General features: G+C 48.9%; 1 protein-coding gene across 7 annotated transcripts in view; it reads left to right on the top strand.

Annotated features, from left to right (window-relative positions):
- SLC24A3 (solute carrier family 24 member 3) overlaps nucleotides 1-17,396 on the top strand; it is a 179,872-nt gene that overhangs the window by 78,328 nt on the left and 84,148 nt on the right. For all 7 annotated transcript variants that reach the window (XM_062608158.1, XM_062608166.1, XM_062608148.1 and 4 more), the window contains exon 3: nucleotides 14,055-14,131. In XM_062608158.1, coding sequence (XP_062464142.1) covers nucleotides 14,055-14,131 — 77 coding nt within the window. The remainder of the gene's footprint in view (nucleotides 1-14,054; nucleotides 14,132-17,396) is intronic.

Genomic DNA, 17,396 nt, shown 5'->3' with positions numbered 1-17,396 from the left:
TGCTGACCCCATCCCCTACTCAGGTGCAAAAGAAGGAGGTCAAGGCTGAGACTTCAACACTCAGGGTTTCTTCTAAAGAAGTCCGAACCAGTAGCAAGGAAAGAGTTGAGAACATTTTAATTTCATCCTCGCTTTCTGCCTTTCCTGGTTAAGCAGGAGAGTGTCAGCTTTTGGTGAAGGGTGCAAAAATAAATAGGTAAAGCTGAAGCCTTCGTTCTTGGGAGGTGAAATGACAAATACCAGGGCTCTTTGTTCGCTGAAATGCTCAGAGACTAAAGTCTGAACTCCTTCAAACGTTATGCTGCTGCTCTGAAGTGGTACAGATCCCTTGTGCCCATCTCCAGGTGAATTCTCGAGGAGTGAGAAGGTGGGAGGCTGAAGAGCCTGTCCGCAAATACCATCCCTCATCCATGAGGATCTGAATCTGTGGTCTGGTGCTGAGCAGGCAAGTGAGACAGCTCTTCAGTCCATCGCTTCTGCTGTTGACTGGAAGCTGATGACTTCTTGAAAGAGGGGTGAGAAGTAAATCCCAGATGAGCAGCATGGCAGGGGTGAGGTTCATCACTCATACGATGTGGTGCCTTGTGCAGGAAGCATGGGTAATCCTGCTGCGCCAAACAGAGCCAGGGAGCGAGGTTTTGGCTGTGTCATACTCTAAAACATTGGCTTAAACTGGATGTTTTTCCATCATGCAACCTATTATTGAGCATTATGCCCACTAGCACAGCAGACTGGAAGCACCGAGTGCTTGGGAATTGCTCGTGCACATGCAGACCAGTTGTGCATAAACTGGGATCATTTTACTAAAAGCACTGGAAGCCGCTGTGTGCCCCCTTCAAAACATATTCAAAAACACTCTGAGGAAGAGAGCCTTTGTGAAGGTAACTGGACTGATGGCCTTTTAAAAACCACTTTGGGACTGAGCTGGGATTCGTACTTCAGCTAAGCCGAGGGATTGCAGAACTGTGTTACGCCAGAAGCAGAATCAGGGGGGTGGTGGTGGTTAGGAAGGACACCTTGTACTTTGTGCATCTCAGAGCATAAAACTGAAGTTGTTCCTCTCAGGAGAAGGGGAGGCCTGGGGCAGGGGAGCTGGGGCAGATGGAGCATCCTTCCTTGAGTGTGGGAATATCCAGCAGTCCCAATTGCAGGCTTGAAATGTGGAGCAAGGAAATACTAACCAGGGGCTCCTGAAGGCAGAATCAGTACCAAAATAAGCAGTGTTGCTTTTGATGCAAACTAACGTCCCTTTGGCTTCCTCTGCGATTGCTGCCTGTGGAAAGAATAGGCTATTTGAGGCTGAGTCTAATAAAAAGTGATTTTTGCTGTTTCACGGGACATAGAGTCACAGAGTGGTTTGTCTTGAAGGGACCTTAAAGCTCACCTAGCTCCAACCCCTGCCACGGGCAGGGACCCCTTCCACTGGAGCAGCTTGCTCCAAGCCCCTGTGTCCAACCTGGTCTTGAACACTGCCAGGGATGGGGCAGCCACAGCTTCTCTGCCACCCTGTGCCAGCGCCTCAGCACCCTCACAGGGAAGAGCTTCTGCCTAAGAGCTCATCTCAGTCTCCCCTCTGGCAGGTTCAAGCCATTCCCCTTGGCCTGTCCCTACAGGCCCTTGTGGAAGGGTGGAGTTGGCATCGTGAGCGGCTGCTCTCCCTCGATAAGGCTCCTCCATCCCTCAACCCAGTGCTGGGGTTTGGATCTCTGCTAGCAACAGTGGTCAGGGTGTTCATGTAGGGATTCTGCTCCACAAGCTGCCACGGCTGTGGGAGAGCCAGGAGGCTGCATTCAGCAAGGGGCTGGTTTGGGGCTCAGAGGAGCTGAGCAGAGGTGTGTGGTCTTATCTCTCGCTGCCTTGCGTGGGCAGGTCCCTTGGCAGGGCTCCTGAGTCTCTTGGCAGGTTTCAGAGGTGATCTCTTGTGATGCACTGCCTGCTTTTCGTGCATCCAGGCCCCAGGAGCCAGTTGGCGCTGGGCGTTTGGAAGTCACCAGGAGATGGTTTTGAGCTCATCCCACAGGAGGGGGAAGCTGCAGCCGCCCATGGTGGCGCTGGTGCTGTCCTCACTTGTTTGGCAAAAAGCTGTTCCGCCTGCCTGGTGCCTCAGCTCTGTGCCCAAGCTTCTGCTTGTTCTGTCTCCAGCAGCTCCTGTGTGGATCCGTGCTCAGGCAGAGCAGGGCTGCTGGCATTGGGCATGGTAGTGAGTGTGCTGTGGCACGCAAGACAGAGGTGTACCGCGTCTGTCCTGCACCCTCATGTGGCTCCTGCTTAGCTGGTGGATTGAAGCGTCAAAACAAGCAGGTAAGGGGAGAGGAAAGCCCTAGTGTCTAACAACATGATCAGCTATGCCTGCCGGTAGCCTGAGCTCTGTGTGGCCACTGCATGAGCAGCATCCTGTGCCTGGAAAAGGTAGTGTCTGGTCTGGAAGAGCATCTGCAGCAGAAGACATTCCCAGAGCACGTGTTTAAGCTACAACTTTGACATGTTTTGATCCATGTCCCAGAAGCATGTGGTTTTTTTTTTGCAGGACGTTTCTTGGTTTGCACTGATCCAGGTTCCCAGCCATTCCTATAACAGGAATAAGCATACTGGGTGAATTTGCTCTTCTCCTTTAAACTCATGTCATCCCTGAATCTAGAACTTGGGATCTTGAGAGATTAAAAAAACCTCTCCCTTTTCTCCCCAAGATAAAAAGAGATGTGACAGCAGCATCTGTTCCTGTCCAGGTGGCTTCATAAAACTGCTTCTTGAAAAAAAAGCCTTTTTTTTGTTAACGTGTCCATCAATATGAACATAATGTAAGTATTTGTTCCCCAAAATAAAGCTATAGAGACTGTATTCTGTTCCCAATCAGAAGTAGTCCAGAAAATCCAGAATTGCTTGTAATTAAGCCAGTAAATTATTAGGAATTTCTGGCAGTTCATGTGAGGACAGGAGCTAGCCAGAGATTTGTTCTTTTCTTGCTGTGGTTTTGCTAAGAACCTTCCTCATGCCAGTTATTTCTATCCAGGATGTGTGGCTGATGATGGATAACTTTGCACAAGTCTTGCATTTGTCAAGGGAAGCATCTTGATCAGAGGCCAGCTGTGCTTAGGTCTGTAGAACTTTTACCTGTGGGCAGTTCTGCTAATGTCTCTGTGCATTTCCTTCTAGAAGCAGTAATTGCTGCTGGTGAAGGAGTAGGGGGGGGGCACAGACAGAAAAGTAAAACCTGCAGCGTGTTCCAAGGAAATGCAGAAATACCAAAGCTGAGATCCTGGAAGACAGTTGCCAGAATCTTGCTGTGACAGAAGTAAGTCTTCTACCGAACAAAAGAAAAGAAAACCTTCTCTTCAAAGGTCATTTGTTGTTGTTATTTGACTTAAACTCTCTCTGAACCATATGCTGTTGCATATTATTTATTAGTTCTGATTTCTTCCCCGTTTGTGTTTAGATATGTTTGCTTATTGTCCTTGGATCTCAGCTGCACCTCTGACCTTGCAAGCTATTCATCTGCATTGAGGCCAAAGCAGAACCTTTTTGACTTCACAAGGGCTCTGCTTATATGTAGAGGTTTGTTCCTTCAAGGCTTTGCTTTCTGCAGCTGGGAAAACATCTGTTTCAGGGAAACCTCTTCTGGGTCTGAGTCTTGTTTTGTGTGTGTACGCTTGGCATAACAGAACAGGCACATAATGGCGCAGGGCTCGAGCCTGGAGGCATGGTGCAATACTACACGCAGCCAGGAAAGGGGGGAGTGACAGAATATGGGGTGCTCAGGTTTGAGCACTTCACAGGTGCCACATTTCAAAGGAAATGCCCTTTGCAATTTCTGTGCAACTCTGAACACCTTAAATGCTGAACAGGTGAAAATCAGATGTGTATGGAATTACAAGCAGCTATGCCGTTAGGTGTACCAACAAAGCTATGTATGTTTTAGACGTGTGTGTTTTACAGGTAGATAGAACATCACTACAGTCTAAAAGCATGAGTCTGGCCAGAGCTTTTTGTCCTAGAATTGGTGCTACTGGACAGAAATGGGGCTTCCCAGGAGATGTACTGAGGCTGTTTGCATAGGTGGGTGGATGAGGAAGCTTTCTATGCCTGGTGTTTTCAATCAGTGATGTCTCAGGAGTGCTTCCTCCAGAATAGGAAGGAGCGATGTTTGTTCTCACTTCCCATGCAAATGAGCTGCCAGTGTTGAATTCCCCATGGTGCCTGTGGTTCATCGTCTCATATTCCCATTCCTCTGTATTCTCCCTCCCTTTCTTTTCTCCAGCCCATACATAACTTAGAATGTTTGACAAAAAAATGCAGAGCTCTCTCAAATCGTACCATGAAATCTCTCCCTGTCATCCATGTCTGCTTTGTCTGGCTCATCCTGCTGTGTAAACAGGTACACGGCAAGGCTCAGCAGCCTCAGTCGTGCTGCTTCTATGGTCTCTGACTGAGGAGCTGATAACAGCTATCTGTAATTGAAACCTGCTTTGACTCGGCTGTTAGACTGTCCTATTTGTAGGGGGAGCTGAAGATCAGTGAGAGGAAAAATACCCATCTGGCATGGCATAAGGTGATAACCCACACTTAGTTTACCCTGCCAGCTGTGGTTAACCACAGCCCCTGAGCCCTGAAGCCTGTCCAGTTCTGGGCCCTTCACTCCAAGAGAGACATTGAGGTGCTGGAGCGGGGCCAGAGAAGGGCAGTGGAGGTGGTGCAGGGCCTGGAGCACAAGTGTGATGGGGAAGGGCTGAGGGACCTGGGGGGGTCAGTGTGGAGAAGAGAAGGCTCAGGGGGACCTGATGGCTCCCTACAACTGCCTGAGAGGAGGATGGAGCCAGGAGGGGCTGGGCTCTGCTCCCAAGGAACAAGGGATGGGGCAAGAGGAAACGGCCTCAAGCTGCACCAGGGCAGGTTTAGATGGAGCTGAGGAACAATTCCTGCCCCAGAGGGTGCTCAGGCATTGGAACAGGCTGCCCAGGGCAGGGCTGCAGGCACCGTCCCTGCAAGGGTTCACATAGCGTGGAGATGAGGCCTCAGTGCCATGGGGCAGTGGTGGCCTTGGCAGTGCTGGCAGTGGTTGGACTGGGTGAGCTTGAAGGGCTTTTCCAACCTGGTGGATTCTGTGATTCCGTGAGCTGCGGCCTCTGAAGGATGTGCCCTTGGAGAGCAGCAGCAGACCCTGCGGGGGGTGAGAATGGAGGGAGCTGTGGAGGCAGTCCTTTTGTGTTCCTGGTGGTTCCAGTACATAAATCCCTGACCGAACGCTTACTGATTTAGGTATTGGGGAGAGCGATTTTAGACTGATTCGACCACTGGAGAGGGTTCTGTTGTTACGGAGAGCAGAAAAAAGCAGTGGCCTACAGGGCTGAGGATATGGGGTCCTGCGGGCTCACTTGGGGAGGTCTCTTCAGGGGAAGGGAGGCCAGGAATAAGACCCTTGAGTTGGATGGCAAGGCTCCTGCTGTGTGGTGTGTGCCTGGCCCAGAGGAGGGTCTGCTTCCCATAGGGAGCTCTGTGTTTTCAGCTGGTGAAGTGGGCAAAGGCTCGTAGGGGTGTCATGGAGAGCACTGGGACCGTTCCCTCTCCCTGGACTTTGTGCCTTCGGTATGAAGCGTTTTGTGACAGCGGGCAGGAGCTGGTGCTGGTGCTGCACGGGGCCAGGCTGGGTGCCGTGTCTGAGCAGGCAGGGACCTCCTGCAGTGATGGGATCCCTGTGCTGGCCAGGATCCCCGGGCCTGCTGCCTGGAGAGCGGGATCCGCTCCGTCCGACACAGCCGCTGCACTTGTGTTGTGGCGAGCAGCCCGGCAGCTGCCCGCTGCACGGGGACACAGCATCTCCCAGCCCTGCGGACTGAGGCTGACGTTACCACGGGCTGTATGCCCTGGCAGGACCCCACAGCACTCCCCTCATGCCATATTTATCTGAAGAGGTGCTTTCCGATAAGACAGCATAGCAAATCACCCAGAATGCTTTCAGAGGAGAAGTTCACGGGGTGAGTGGTCTGTGACGGGATGTTCCTGTGTGGTTGGCGTCTGGTTTGAACTCCTCAGGTGGGACTTGGAGTCTTTCTGCAGCTCCTGAGTGCTGCTGCCACCATAACGTGTCCCCTCGTGGGCAAGGGTTGCACCTTCCTGGAGGGGCCCCGCGGGGTTCAAGTGGAAATGTTTGCTGATTGCAGACCAAAGCCCTCTGCTCACGTGTTCACATCTCTGGCTGTGGCTGCTCTGTTTCACGGCACGCTCCAGCAGCTCTTCCTTTGTTCCACAAAGCCTAGTTTCCCAAGGCTGCTGGTAATAAAGGGGGCATCAGGGTGGGCACGCAACACCAGTGTCCAGGGCTGGCCTCTGAGATGGGACCCCTGCTGAGACCCCTGGGACCCATGCAGTGCATCTGGAGTCAGGGCAGCTCCATCCCACTCCTGCAGTTTTCCCTGTAGGAATCCCCCCACCTGGCCGTGTGAAGCAGCGTCACCTCACCCTGCTTCCCCCTCCAGGAAACCTTGCATGACTGGTCAGAGCTGACCCTGTGAAGCCATTGCAAGGTCTGGGGCCGTGCGGGGGATGCTGCAGGGTTTGGAGCCGCTCTGCCCCACGCTGGCTTGGCTGCTGTGTTCCAGCAGTTAAATGGTGACATGGGTAAAACACCAGCAAAATGATTTATTATCGATACATTAGCATAAATTGGCTCTCTTGAATTTTAGATCATGTCACTGTAATGCAAATACCATTTTAATCATTTTAATTTTGCAGAAAGTAAAGCATTTATATATATTTAAAAAAAAAGTCCTCCACCCTCCTGTCGGAGGGTTTGACCCATCCTGATTGCTTTTGAAGCCAACTAAAGATTTTCACAGTCCCTTGCTCTCCTGCTCTGTGTTTTAAAGCTGTTCCTGTGCAGTTTGACTGCAGGGACCTGTGTGCTGCAGAGCATGGGGCTGCCCATGTCCGAGCTGGTCTCTGGGCAGTGGTAGCTGTGAAGCTGAATGTGCCCAGAAGCTCTTGAGCCCCCTCATCTCCCCATGTCTGCGAGCTCGCCCTGGCGGGTCCCTGCTCTGTGAGAGGGACAGGCTTCGGACACAGAGCAGTTCCTCTCTGGTATATTTGGTAGGGCCCGCAGTGCTGTCAGAGTTGCTACTGTTCAGGAGATGCTGTTGGAGAGTGAGGGAATTGGGCTAGACAGTGTGCAGGCAGGTGGTGAATGTAACATTACTGCTCAACCTGAAACAGTCACAAATCTCAAGCTTGAGTTTAAAACAATGAATTTGAGGTTGGGAGCAGGAGGGTAACTAATTGTTTTAAGGCATATTTTTATTTCCCTGTGTAAAAGGCTGTTGGCATCGATTCAGAAAAGGATGTCTCAGGTCACATCTAATATCTTTCTCTCATAGATGGCAATAGTAGAAGTCAAAGAAACCTGTTGGCCTTTGATAAGGTCCTGCAGGGACAGGCCAAAGGGAATGGCTTGAACCTGCCAGAACAGGGAAGACTGAGCTGAGCTCTTAGGCAGAAGCTCTTCCCTGTGAGAGTGCTGAGGCGCTGGCACAGGGTGCCCAGAGAAGCTGTGGCTGCCCCATCCCTGGCAGTGTTCAAGGCCAGGTTGGACACAGGGGCTTGGAGCAAGCTGCTCTAGTGGAAGGGGTCCCTGCCTGTGGCAGGGGTTGGAGCTGGAGGAGCTGTAAGTTCCCTTCCAACACAAACCAGGCTGTGACTGTGTTATGATTCTGTTGAGCAAACACGTGGGGTCGCTTCCTGGTGCTCTTTCTCCAGCTGCAGCTGTTTGTGCTCAGGGACTTCCTGAGCCACAGGACCAATCTTTATGTTGCTAGCCTTTGAGGGACTTTTCTTCCACTTGCTTGCTTTATGAAGCTTTGGAAAATTCGGATCTGCAGCACTCTGTGATGCTGAGCTCCCACATGCTGTGTGAAAGGTGCCCATGGCCCTGGACCTTCTTCCCATGGCCCCTCTCAAGCTGTTGGACCCTTTTCTCCTCCTCTTTGCCACTCAGTGTCTGAGGACCCCTACTCCGACGCTTCTTTTTGAGGTCTGTTCCAGAATTCCGTGTCTGATGACCTGTCCATCCTCCTGGCTGCTCCCTTTGCTGCTCTGTGCACGTTCGCAGCTGTGTACCTCCCAAGATGGGAGGACCAGCACGACAGAAGCTACAGCAAGGAGTGCGCCTGTGCAGTGGCAGAATGACATTCCCTCGAGTTCTCTGTTCCCGTTGTGGTTGTTGCTAATGATGTGTTTGCTTCCCTGTTGTGAGCTGGCACGCTCCGAGCACCTCAAGCCAGGCACGGGAACAAACATTCTGTCATCTGGGCTCAGACAAGAGCTGGCACCCAGCTGCTTGGAACAGCCACACGTCCCTGTGTTTTTCCAGCTGCAGGAGTATAGTTGTCCCTGGGACTTTTAATGACAGCTGAAGTAGCATTTATATTTTGAGTAGCAGCAGTCCCTAAATGTTAGAGTTGTGTATCAAAATCCTGGTTTCTAATCCAGCCCACTCATGTCATGGGCTCCTGTCCTGTGATGGGACCTTTCAGCCCACTTTTTTGGAAACAAGGGCAAAACAGGGCCCAAACAGGGGCCACTGAGCAGAGTAAATATCCCGGAAAGCTGTATACAGATACAGGCTGTGCCTCTCCCTCTGGGTATTGGATGCTTTGGGATTGCAGTGCCTGGTGCCGATGTGACTTACCTCTGGCTGTGAAATAATCCTGGGGACCGCCTGAGAAAATGAGCTGAGTTTTTAAACTTCTGACAGTTTAATTTGCTGGTAATTCATTGCCGAGGCTGAGCATCCTCACTTCTTCCTTCCGTGAAAGTGGTGGCAGATTTCCCAAGGGTTTTCTTGTCCCTACAGTAGGTACACTGCTAGCAGTGTAAAGACTTAAAAAATGAATATATGTTGCAGCTCTGAGAACTATTGATCCAGTACAGTGTCATTTTGTTGTTTTTTTTTAAAGGATCTGTTTGGAAAGGTGGGAACATTAAATAGGAGAGGGGAAGGAGTGGCAGGGAAAGAGATTTTGAAAGGGTAGCACTCCCTGCTGCTGTCCAGAAGAATGGTACAGCAGCATCTTCTCTGCACATCTGTCCTTGGTACAGTGCACGAACTGCCTGGAGTAGCTTGACAGTGCAGAACAGGGGCAAATTCGTCTTGCGCCAGCAAATCCTCTGAGTAGAGTGGTAACGCAGATCATTTCGTAAGTCAGCTAAAACTAAGGCTGAGCAGGGTTCCAGTTTTAATGAATTGCACACTGATTGAGAATAAAGAGACCAGAATTTATTCCAACTCACTGTATTATGACTGAAATAACTTTTCCCTGTTGAGCACAGATACAGATTCTTCTCCAGATCAGGCACGCGGAGCGTGCACTGCGGTGCCGTGTGGATGCTCCCGTGGGAGCCAGCAGCAACAGCTCCGCGGCTGCTGTGGGCTGCAGGCAATGCCGTACACCTCGTGCTTGGAAAGGGTGGGCTCCCCTGTCTGTACAGCAGCGATGCTTAGGCTGGAGCTGAGGAACAATTCCTGCCCCAGAGGGTGCTCAGGCATTGGAACAGGCTGCCCAGGGCAGGGCTGCAGTCACCGTCCCTGCAAGGGTTCACACCCCATGGAGACAAGGCCTCAGTGCCATGGGTTAGTGGTGGCCTTGGCAGTGCTGGGAACGGTTGGACTGGATGAGCTTGAAGGGCTTTTCCAACTGGTTGATTCTATGATTCCTGTCTGAACACCTGAGGTCTTGCTGTCAGGTCCTTGGCTAATGCAAAAGAGCACAACTTTTCACACCTATTGTGATTTCCTCCTTTATTTAACCTCCTTTACATCCATACTTTGCTGATAGTCATTCAGTTCCTGTTACTTCCAAATTCTAATAATTCTAATATTCACTAATAATTTTACAAGTTGCCAATACAAGATTGAGCTGCACCCAAAACCCCTTACATTGTGTGGAGCTGCACAAACATACCTCGCATCAACTGAAAATTCAGACCGAGTTGTGTCCATCTGAAGGCTGGAATTCCCAGGCCTGCAGTAGGAGCTCTATCAGTACAGGATGCTGCAGTGCTGATGCAGGGGCACAGCTCTGGTCTTAGCAACTGGCATTGTACCTCATACCCACACAAGGAATATCTGTGGAGGTGCTGAGTGCATGTGAAGATCCTGCCTTTCTGCAGTTTGCAGACCAAATACCTACAATGTCTGCAGGAGGAGAGTGGATCACTTGGGCAGAAAACTTCTGTTCTTTGAGCTCAGGTTCATTGAGAGGGTGGTGTTTTTTTTCCTGCTGTGGTTCAAACTAAGCCTGGCAGAATATGCCCCTGTTTTCTGTACAAAAGCTGTGGACTCTTTTAAGCAAAATAACTGTATGAGCTTTTATACTAGCTAAATAGGGCAGCTGTTGTTGGAGTGGTGTTCTAGCAGCACCCTTTATTTCTTCTTAGAAAGGAGCTCCTGTGTTTTGCAAAGCTCTCCTCTTATCTGCACTCATCTGCACCTGATGCATCCAATAAAAATGCAGCAGATTTCAAATCTGCATACGCTATTTTCTAATTGCACAGATTCAAGTGTAAGCCACCACAAGCATTTGTGTTCAGAGGGTGTCGCAGAGGAGGCAGTGCTGGGCAGAGCAAGCCTCAGACACCTGAGATGTTTCTGTAATCTGAAGGTGAATTTCATCACAGAGCGGGGGTGGGAACCTGAACTTGAGGGGGATTCAGCATTTCTGCTTTGCACAGAGTGGATGGAAGGATTCCCCACCTCTGCCAGCAGTGACAAGCTTGTTCGGGTTTTATACTGTGGGGGTTTTCCTGTATGCTTTTAATTATAGAATCACAGGCTTGGTCGGGTTGAAAGAGACCTTAAAGCTCCTCCAGCTCCAACCCCTGCCACGGGCAGGGACACCTTCCACTAGAGCAGCTTGCTCCAAGCCCCTGTGTCCAACCTGGCCTTGGTTTATCACATGTTCAAGGCTGTTGCTGGTGTTACTTCATTACACATTCATCTTAAAGTCTGTAGTACTCCAGTAGCTCCCACTAGTTTGTTAGGACTTGTTATAAAGTTTACCAGATGGTAGGAATGCAACTCACAGTACTGACCTGAGTCTTCTGAGTGGTCAAAAGACCACTATGTACAAAAGAGCGTTTTCCCCCTCAGGCACAGTGCCTGAGTAGATCTGTTGCTTGCGTTAGTTACAAAATTAGTTACGAAATTAAGACGTAGGTACCTTTTGCTCACTTATTGATTCACAGACAGCAAAGCTGTGAGAGTGAGCTGGGCTGGTTTTCCATTTAATCATCTATGGAATTGCTAATTAAATTCCAATTGATGGAGCTTTATTAATAATAATGATGTGAAAGCCAGGAAGAACATAGTTTGAGGTCTTTCCAACAAGGCGGAATGTGCAGAGCTGACCATTAGGAGAAAGCCATTATTTTAGTTGTTACTGAGCACTTCAAATCTGGAGTTACTAGAAGCACCTGGAATACCAGAACATCATCTTCATGCTTGCTTTTTAGTTTATAACCAAAAGCCATTCCTGCAGCCTAATTGGCAGACCGGCTTTAGGTGCTTTATAATTCAATCAACATCCAGAACAGTAATAAAGCATTTGAGTAAATGGAAGTGAATTGTCTTTAAATGACTTGCAACACCATATTTGCAATAAGAGTTACCCATCTGTATTCATGGTCTTTTCAACTGTTCTGCTGATTACTTGACTTAGGAAAGAAATGCTAATCTAAGAAAAATATGATGCTCTTCATGAAAACACATTGAGCAAACTGAATTGCTGAGTTGTTTTCTGGGTTGGTGCAGTGGCCATCATCTGTCCCGCATTAGTGTGTCATTTCTAAGGCTTTATGACTCTCTTGGTCTTAAATGATCATGATCTTGCATGGTGAAGCAAAGGTGGAGTGCAAACCTCTTGGTGTGTAAACTCATTGCTCTGGAGCTAGTGCTTTTCTCTGCTGTAAGGAAGAAGGGAGCAGAAGCATGAATGTTTGAGCAACCAGCAGGTCATGGCTCTGCTTCTGTCACCTCTTGCTGCAGATGTCAAAATGTCCCTCTCTTCTCTCCTGATTGTTTAGAAAACTGCCCAAGCGGCCACCTAGCCCAGCATCCTGCTTCTGGAAATGGCTGGTAAGGGATGCTTAGGGGGAAGTGTAAGCTACAGAGCCTGTAATGGTCAGTTCTCCTACCCATGCCCACCCTTGCTGACTGCTGACCACAGGATTTACAAAAAACGCAGTTTGCATTTAGATTGCCATACTTAATATCACTGACAGACAATCCATGGGGGATCTCCTTTTGGGCCTTTCCTGCATTGCTGCCTGCCACAGCATCCCTGGGGAATGAAATCCAGCCTTTTATAATGTGCTGTGCAGTAGAAGTACTTCTTGTTAGCAAAACCTGCCGCCTTGTAATTGCAGATGGTGGAAGGAATTGCAGAGGGTTACCATCTTTAGTGCGTCACCTTCTGACCATCTTTAGTGCGTCACCTTCTGACCATCTTTAGTGCTTCACCTTCTGACCACATAGAATGCCTTCTGTTGTTCCTTGCATGAGCTGGGCTGCAGCAAGGTGTTGCAGAGCCCTGAGGAGACCATGATCGTGAGATCAGTGAGGTCAGAGATGGGATTTGCTTTTCTACTTTCCCTACCAGTGAGCAGCTTTCCTGAGAGAAACGGCATCTAGTTTGGGTTGCTGGTTTTTTCCTTGCTCTGTCATATCATTATTTGACATAGTTATGTTTTGCATGAAGTTTCTTCATAGTTCGCTTCTACCAACAGATGCTCTTTCTGAAGCTGATTAGACCATAGACTCTGCCTGTGTCCCACAGCCTCACTGCAGAGTAAAGGTGTTTATCCTTCATCCTGAGCGATAATGACTTTGCCTTTGAGTTTGCTGCAGGTAAAAAGCTGCTGTTGGGGACATGGAACAGGCTGTGACGAGGGACTCCTCGGGCGCCGTCCTTGAGTTGATGTGGGCAGAAGCTGTGGAGCTCTGGCTGAAGCCGTTTCACACAGACCTGCTGACAGCCCTTGGGGAAGGTGGAATTGTTACCTCTTCCCATGGCACATGTCATGCACCTTCACAGGAAACTTGCTTCAGATACACATCGCCCTCTTGAACCGCTGATGTCAGGAGGACTTCAGCTGGCCTTTACACGTAGGGTTCCAGCTTGTGGGGCTTTGTATTAACACTACCCCTTCCCAATGGAAATCTTTGCAACAACAAAGAGTTGCACCCTTGGGGTTCTTAGTATTTGATGTCTTTGCCAGAACCTTCTTTGCATCACTGGTGCCATACATCAGATGTCTTGTTCATGTTGAGGATGCCTCTGAGGCGGCAGAGAAAAGTCTGGAGGCAGAGAAAGGATTTGTTTTGATCTGGAATTTCCAAACCTGGCCCTGAGCTGGGTTGCGTCCCCTCCACCTGCTGCTATCTGCCACAGCTGGTGGTCCTCGGGGTGTTTTCTGTACAGGGGAGTCTCGTACCTTGATGCTGTCACAAGTTCAGTGAGAGACACCAGGCAGGATAAGGAACAAACCCAGCTGAGAGGTAGTTTGCCGCAAGTGCCTGCTGTTGGGAAGGGCGCTTGAGGGAAGTTGTTGTCCGTCTGGACATGGGTACATGTGGTCTGTGCCCTTTGCATGGGCAGGTGGTACTGCCAGCTGAAGGGGTGGCTTGAGCCTGTCCATTTTGGGTACAAAACTGTAAGTCAGAAATGAGTGACCCATCACCACCTACTCTGTACAAGCTGTTTCCTTGAATGTTTTCAGGAGAGAGCAATGCTGTGCTCTTGGGATTTACCTGCCTTCCCCAAACCATTGGGGTACATAATATTGTGGTTGCTGCAAAAGCAAATTAACTTTTGGGAAAAGGCTGTAGTTGCCAGAGGACAAATTAAGCAGAACTAATAGGGAAACAAAACAGAGCTTTTGCTGTGGTATTCATAGGGCTACTGCTCAGTAGAAGCTCAGGCAGTTTTTCATGGTGTTACTTAACAGTATGCGCGGTGCTTTTGAGTAGCTGATTCAACATCTGAGCTTTCCCTTTCCCCCCGCTTTTGCAGCTCTCCATGAATTCCCCAATGACATCTTCACAAACGAGGACAGGAGACACGGAGCTGTGGTCCTGCACGTCCTTTGTGTAAGTTCTGTGCCTTTGCATTTCTTCTCATGTCGGTGTGGCCAGGGCTCACTGCGCTCACCGCAGGCTGGTGCCACTCCTGCCCACGGGGGATTCTGCTCTCAGTCGTGGTTGAGAGAGAGTTTCAGTAGCTACACTGACTATAACATACCTCAGTTTTAGATAAACCCCTTTTGAAAGCTCTGGTGCAGCCTGTGAGCACAACGCGTGCTATCAAGTGAATAAATTCCTGTGTGTTACTTCAACCAGACCAACTTTGCTGAGGCTGGCAGCCAGCTGAGGTCCCCTACCTTCCACAACCCCAAGCACAAGGGTGCTGCAGGGTTGGAAGGCTGAGGGAGGACATTCATGTAATTGCCTTAAAAAATAAGTCTTATCCCCATAAATTTTCCCCAGAAATCCATGTGGCAACCCTTATGACATAGCTGTAGAAGAAAGAAATTATCATAGAATCACAGAATTGGGTTGGAAGGGACCTTAAAGCTCCTCCAGCTCCAACCCCCTGCCACGGGCAGGGACATCTTCCACTTGAGCGGGTTGCTCCAAGCCCCTGTGTCCAGCCTGGCCTTGAACATTGCCAGGGATGGGGAATGAGAGAATGTATTCTGTTTAGAAAGATTATTCACTGGACTGATTTAAAAACATAACAATAATTTGGGTCTCCAGAATCCCCCAAAGTGGTGAGATTGCTAAAGTGAGTTTTTCTTCCTGAATATGCGAAAGATCGTAACAATTAATATGTGTCCTCGATCCTCTTGGGAATTCTGGAAGACATCAGGCAGGCAAAGGATTTGCCTCAAAGTTCAGAAATGTGCCAAGAAGACTTTAATAGCTGCTGTTTTAAAGACCTTACTAATATCAGAAATCTGTGCAATTTTGGACTTGGAGTTTTGTGGTTTCTGCCCCAAACAAGTCAGTGTAAGTGGTGTGCTTGGGCAAGACCAAAATTAAAGACACTCAAGATAAATGTACTTAAATAACCTTTGGTCTGTAAGTCCACAGACAGTTGGCCAGTGTTAGTGGACCTTGTGTTCAGCAGCTGCAGTACTCTTGCAGCAGGAAGCACTGTCTCTCCAAATCCATTCATTGACCTTTGTTAGGCAGATGAAGACAGTTCTTTATTAACATTGTCTTCATTGAAGAACTGCCAGGTTGGTGCCTGGGAGGGGGAAGAGGCTTTCTTACGCAGGCAGGAAAATACCTGCTTCTATTGAATGTTTAAAAGCATTTAATAACTTTCAGTCAGCTTAAATGAGCAGTTACCATTAGCGGTGTGCAATGATTCATGGTTTAAGTATAAATGAGGGTATTGCATGTTGCATTGCTAGTGCTCTGTGTTATGATTTCATTTTGGCTAAACGGCTGCAACAGTTTGTTGAGTAACATCGCAGTTGACTGTGTCTGGCAAGCTGAAGACTCCCGAGTTTCCATGGGAACATTGAGTGTGGAGATGTTTTGGAAAGGGAGCACTGGGCCCAAGCTGGATCTTTCAGCACTCAGAAGAATATTCCCCAAAATTCATCTAGACCCTTACTCTCTCCGGGAGCGTCATGCAGCAGCGCATCACCCAGAGCCTCTCTGCAGGTGGAGAGACCTTCAGAGATCTGAGCAGGGGATCACACCTGCCTTGACGTGCATCTCGTCTGGTGCCTGTTTGCATCCCGAGTGCTGATCGCTTCTTTTCCTGCCTGTCAGTGCTCTCTGCCTCCAGCAGCTTTTGTGTTTCGGCAGGAAAAGGTCGCTGTTGGTCATCGGTTAGCTTGAGAAGCTCTGTGAACTGCTCTTCATCCCTACAGAAAGTGTGTGACCATCATGTAATCTTGACGAATGCTGGTAGCCTGTTCGCGCCTGTGTAACTGTACCACAGCTAATATGAAGAAGTGTCAGGAGAGTTAAGGATGGAATTAACTGTGCGCAGTTAAATACATCTCTCTGCTTGAAAAGCAGCTAGCAGGCCCCTGTGCAGCCACTCCAGGCAAAAGAGGGTGATTATAGCAGCACGTTGCTACCTTGTAATCACACGTTTCTTACATTTTAATGCAAAAATCGTTTTAAAAATGTCTTGACTTAGAGGGATAAGTTTACAATGAGACCATTAGAAATGAGCTGCTAAAATCCCTCTTAAGCTCTGCGTGATCCACACCTCTGAATGTGTTTTTTCAGGGTATTTAAAAGAGACAAGACCTGGGCAGTAATTTCTTATTAGTAGCAACTAATATTCTCATGCAGTTGCCTACATAAAATGGGATTTGGGTTATTTTCCAGTCTACTTTAAAGTAGATTGGGCTTCTTAATTGCTCTCAAGGTAGCTTCTACGGGCTTTCTTTCAGTTCTGAATAAGCTGAGGATACTTTTGACACATCTCAAAATGGGGTTTGGAGGACTGAAGCTTCAAGATGAAATGTCTTCTTAAGAGTAAAAAGAAAAATCTGGTTTTAGTGAGAACTAGATGTAAGCATCTGCTGTCCCAGCAGAAACCTACCTCTGATTTCTTCCCCTCTAGGAAGCAGCAAGATGGACTCCTTGGTCCATCGGTGCTCCGCCATTCTCCATGGCAGTTTTATTGATTAAGAATCTTTACTGACCGTGCTCCAGTCCCCAGGGTGCAGGACCCATCTGGATTCACCCTTTCCAGCACTGTGGCACTTGGGGACAACCCCTCGGCTGTTGGAAGCTGTCACAAGGTGCACAGGTCCAAGGCTGCTGGCATCAGCTGAGAAGTTTCCCAGTCTCTCTGTCCTGAGCTGTCAGCTCTGTGAATCCCAAGGAAAGCTCCCCCAAGCATCACTATCTGTGGCCCTGGTACAGCCCCTTGGCTGGAGTGGGAACCAGAAGCAGCAATGACAAATCCTTTGCCTTTGCTGTAGCAAACTGTAACCCATTGTCAAAGAAAACCCAGATACTTGGAGAAAACAGACAACAGTCATTGTTTAGCAGCCTGCCTCTTTAGCCTGGCTTGAAAGCAGTTGTCACTGGGGTGATAAACCTCTAGTTGTGTTTTTTACCTTCCAGCAATGCAGTTACCAAACGTGTGATCGAATCAGAGCACACAGATGCACTTTGGGGGGAGGATACAGGTGTTCGCCTGCTGCATTCTCTGCAGCAACATTTATTCTTGGGTTTGAAGAAGCTGGATTGTAAAAGGGGCTTTGTAGTGGCAGGGAGAACAATGGGGTAATGATTAGCAGGTCATCATCATGCTTCTCTTGTTTATTGACCTCCTCTTCAACTGTGTTTATTCATTTCAGTAAAAACTGGTTCTTTC

The sequence above is a fragment of the Pezoporus occidentalis genome, unplaced genomic scaffold (assembly GCF_034315485.1).
Source record: "Pezoporus occidentalis ecotype Australia unplaced genomic scaffold, CSIRO_AGI_Poc_V1 ctg10, whole genome shotgun sequence".
In the NCBI taxonomy this organism is placed as follows: Eukaryota; Metazoa; Chordata; class Aves; order Psittaciformes; family Psittacidae; genus Pezoporus; species Pezoporus occidentalis.
This window is presented reverse-complemented; position numbering and strand designations above follow the sequence as displayed.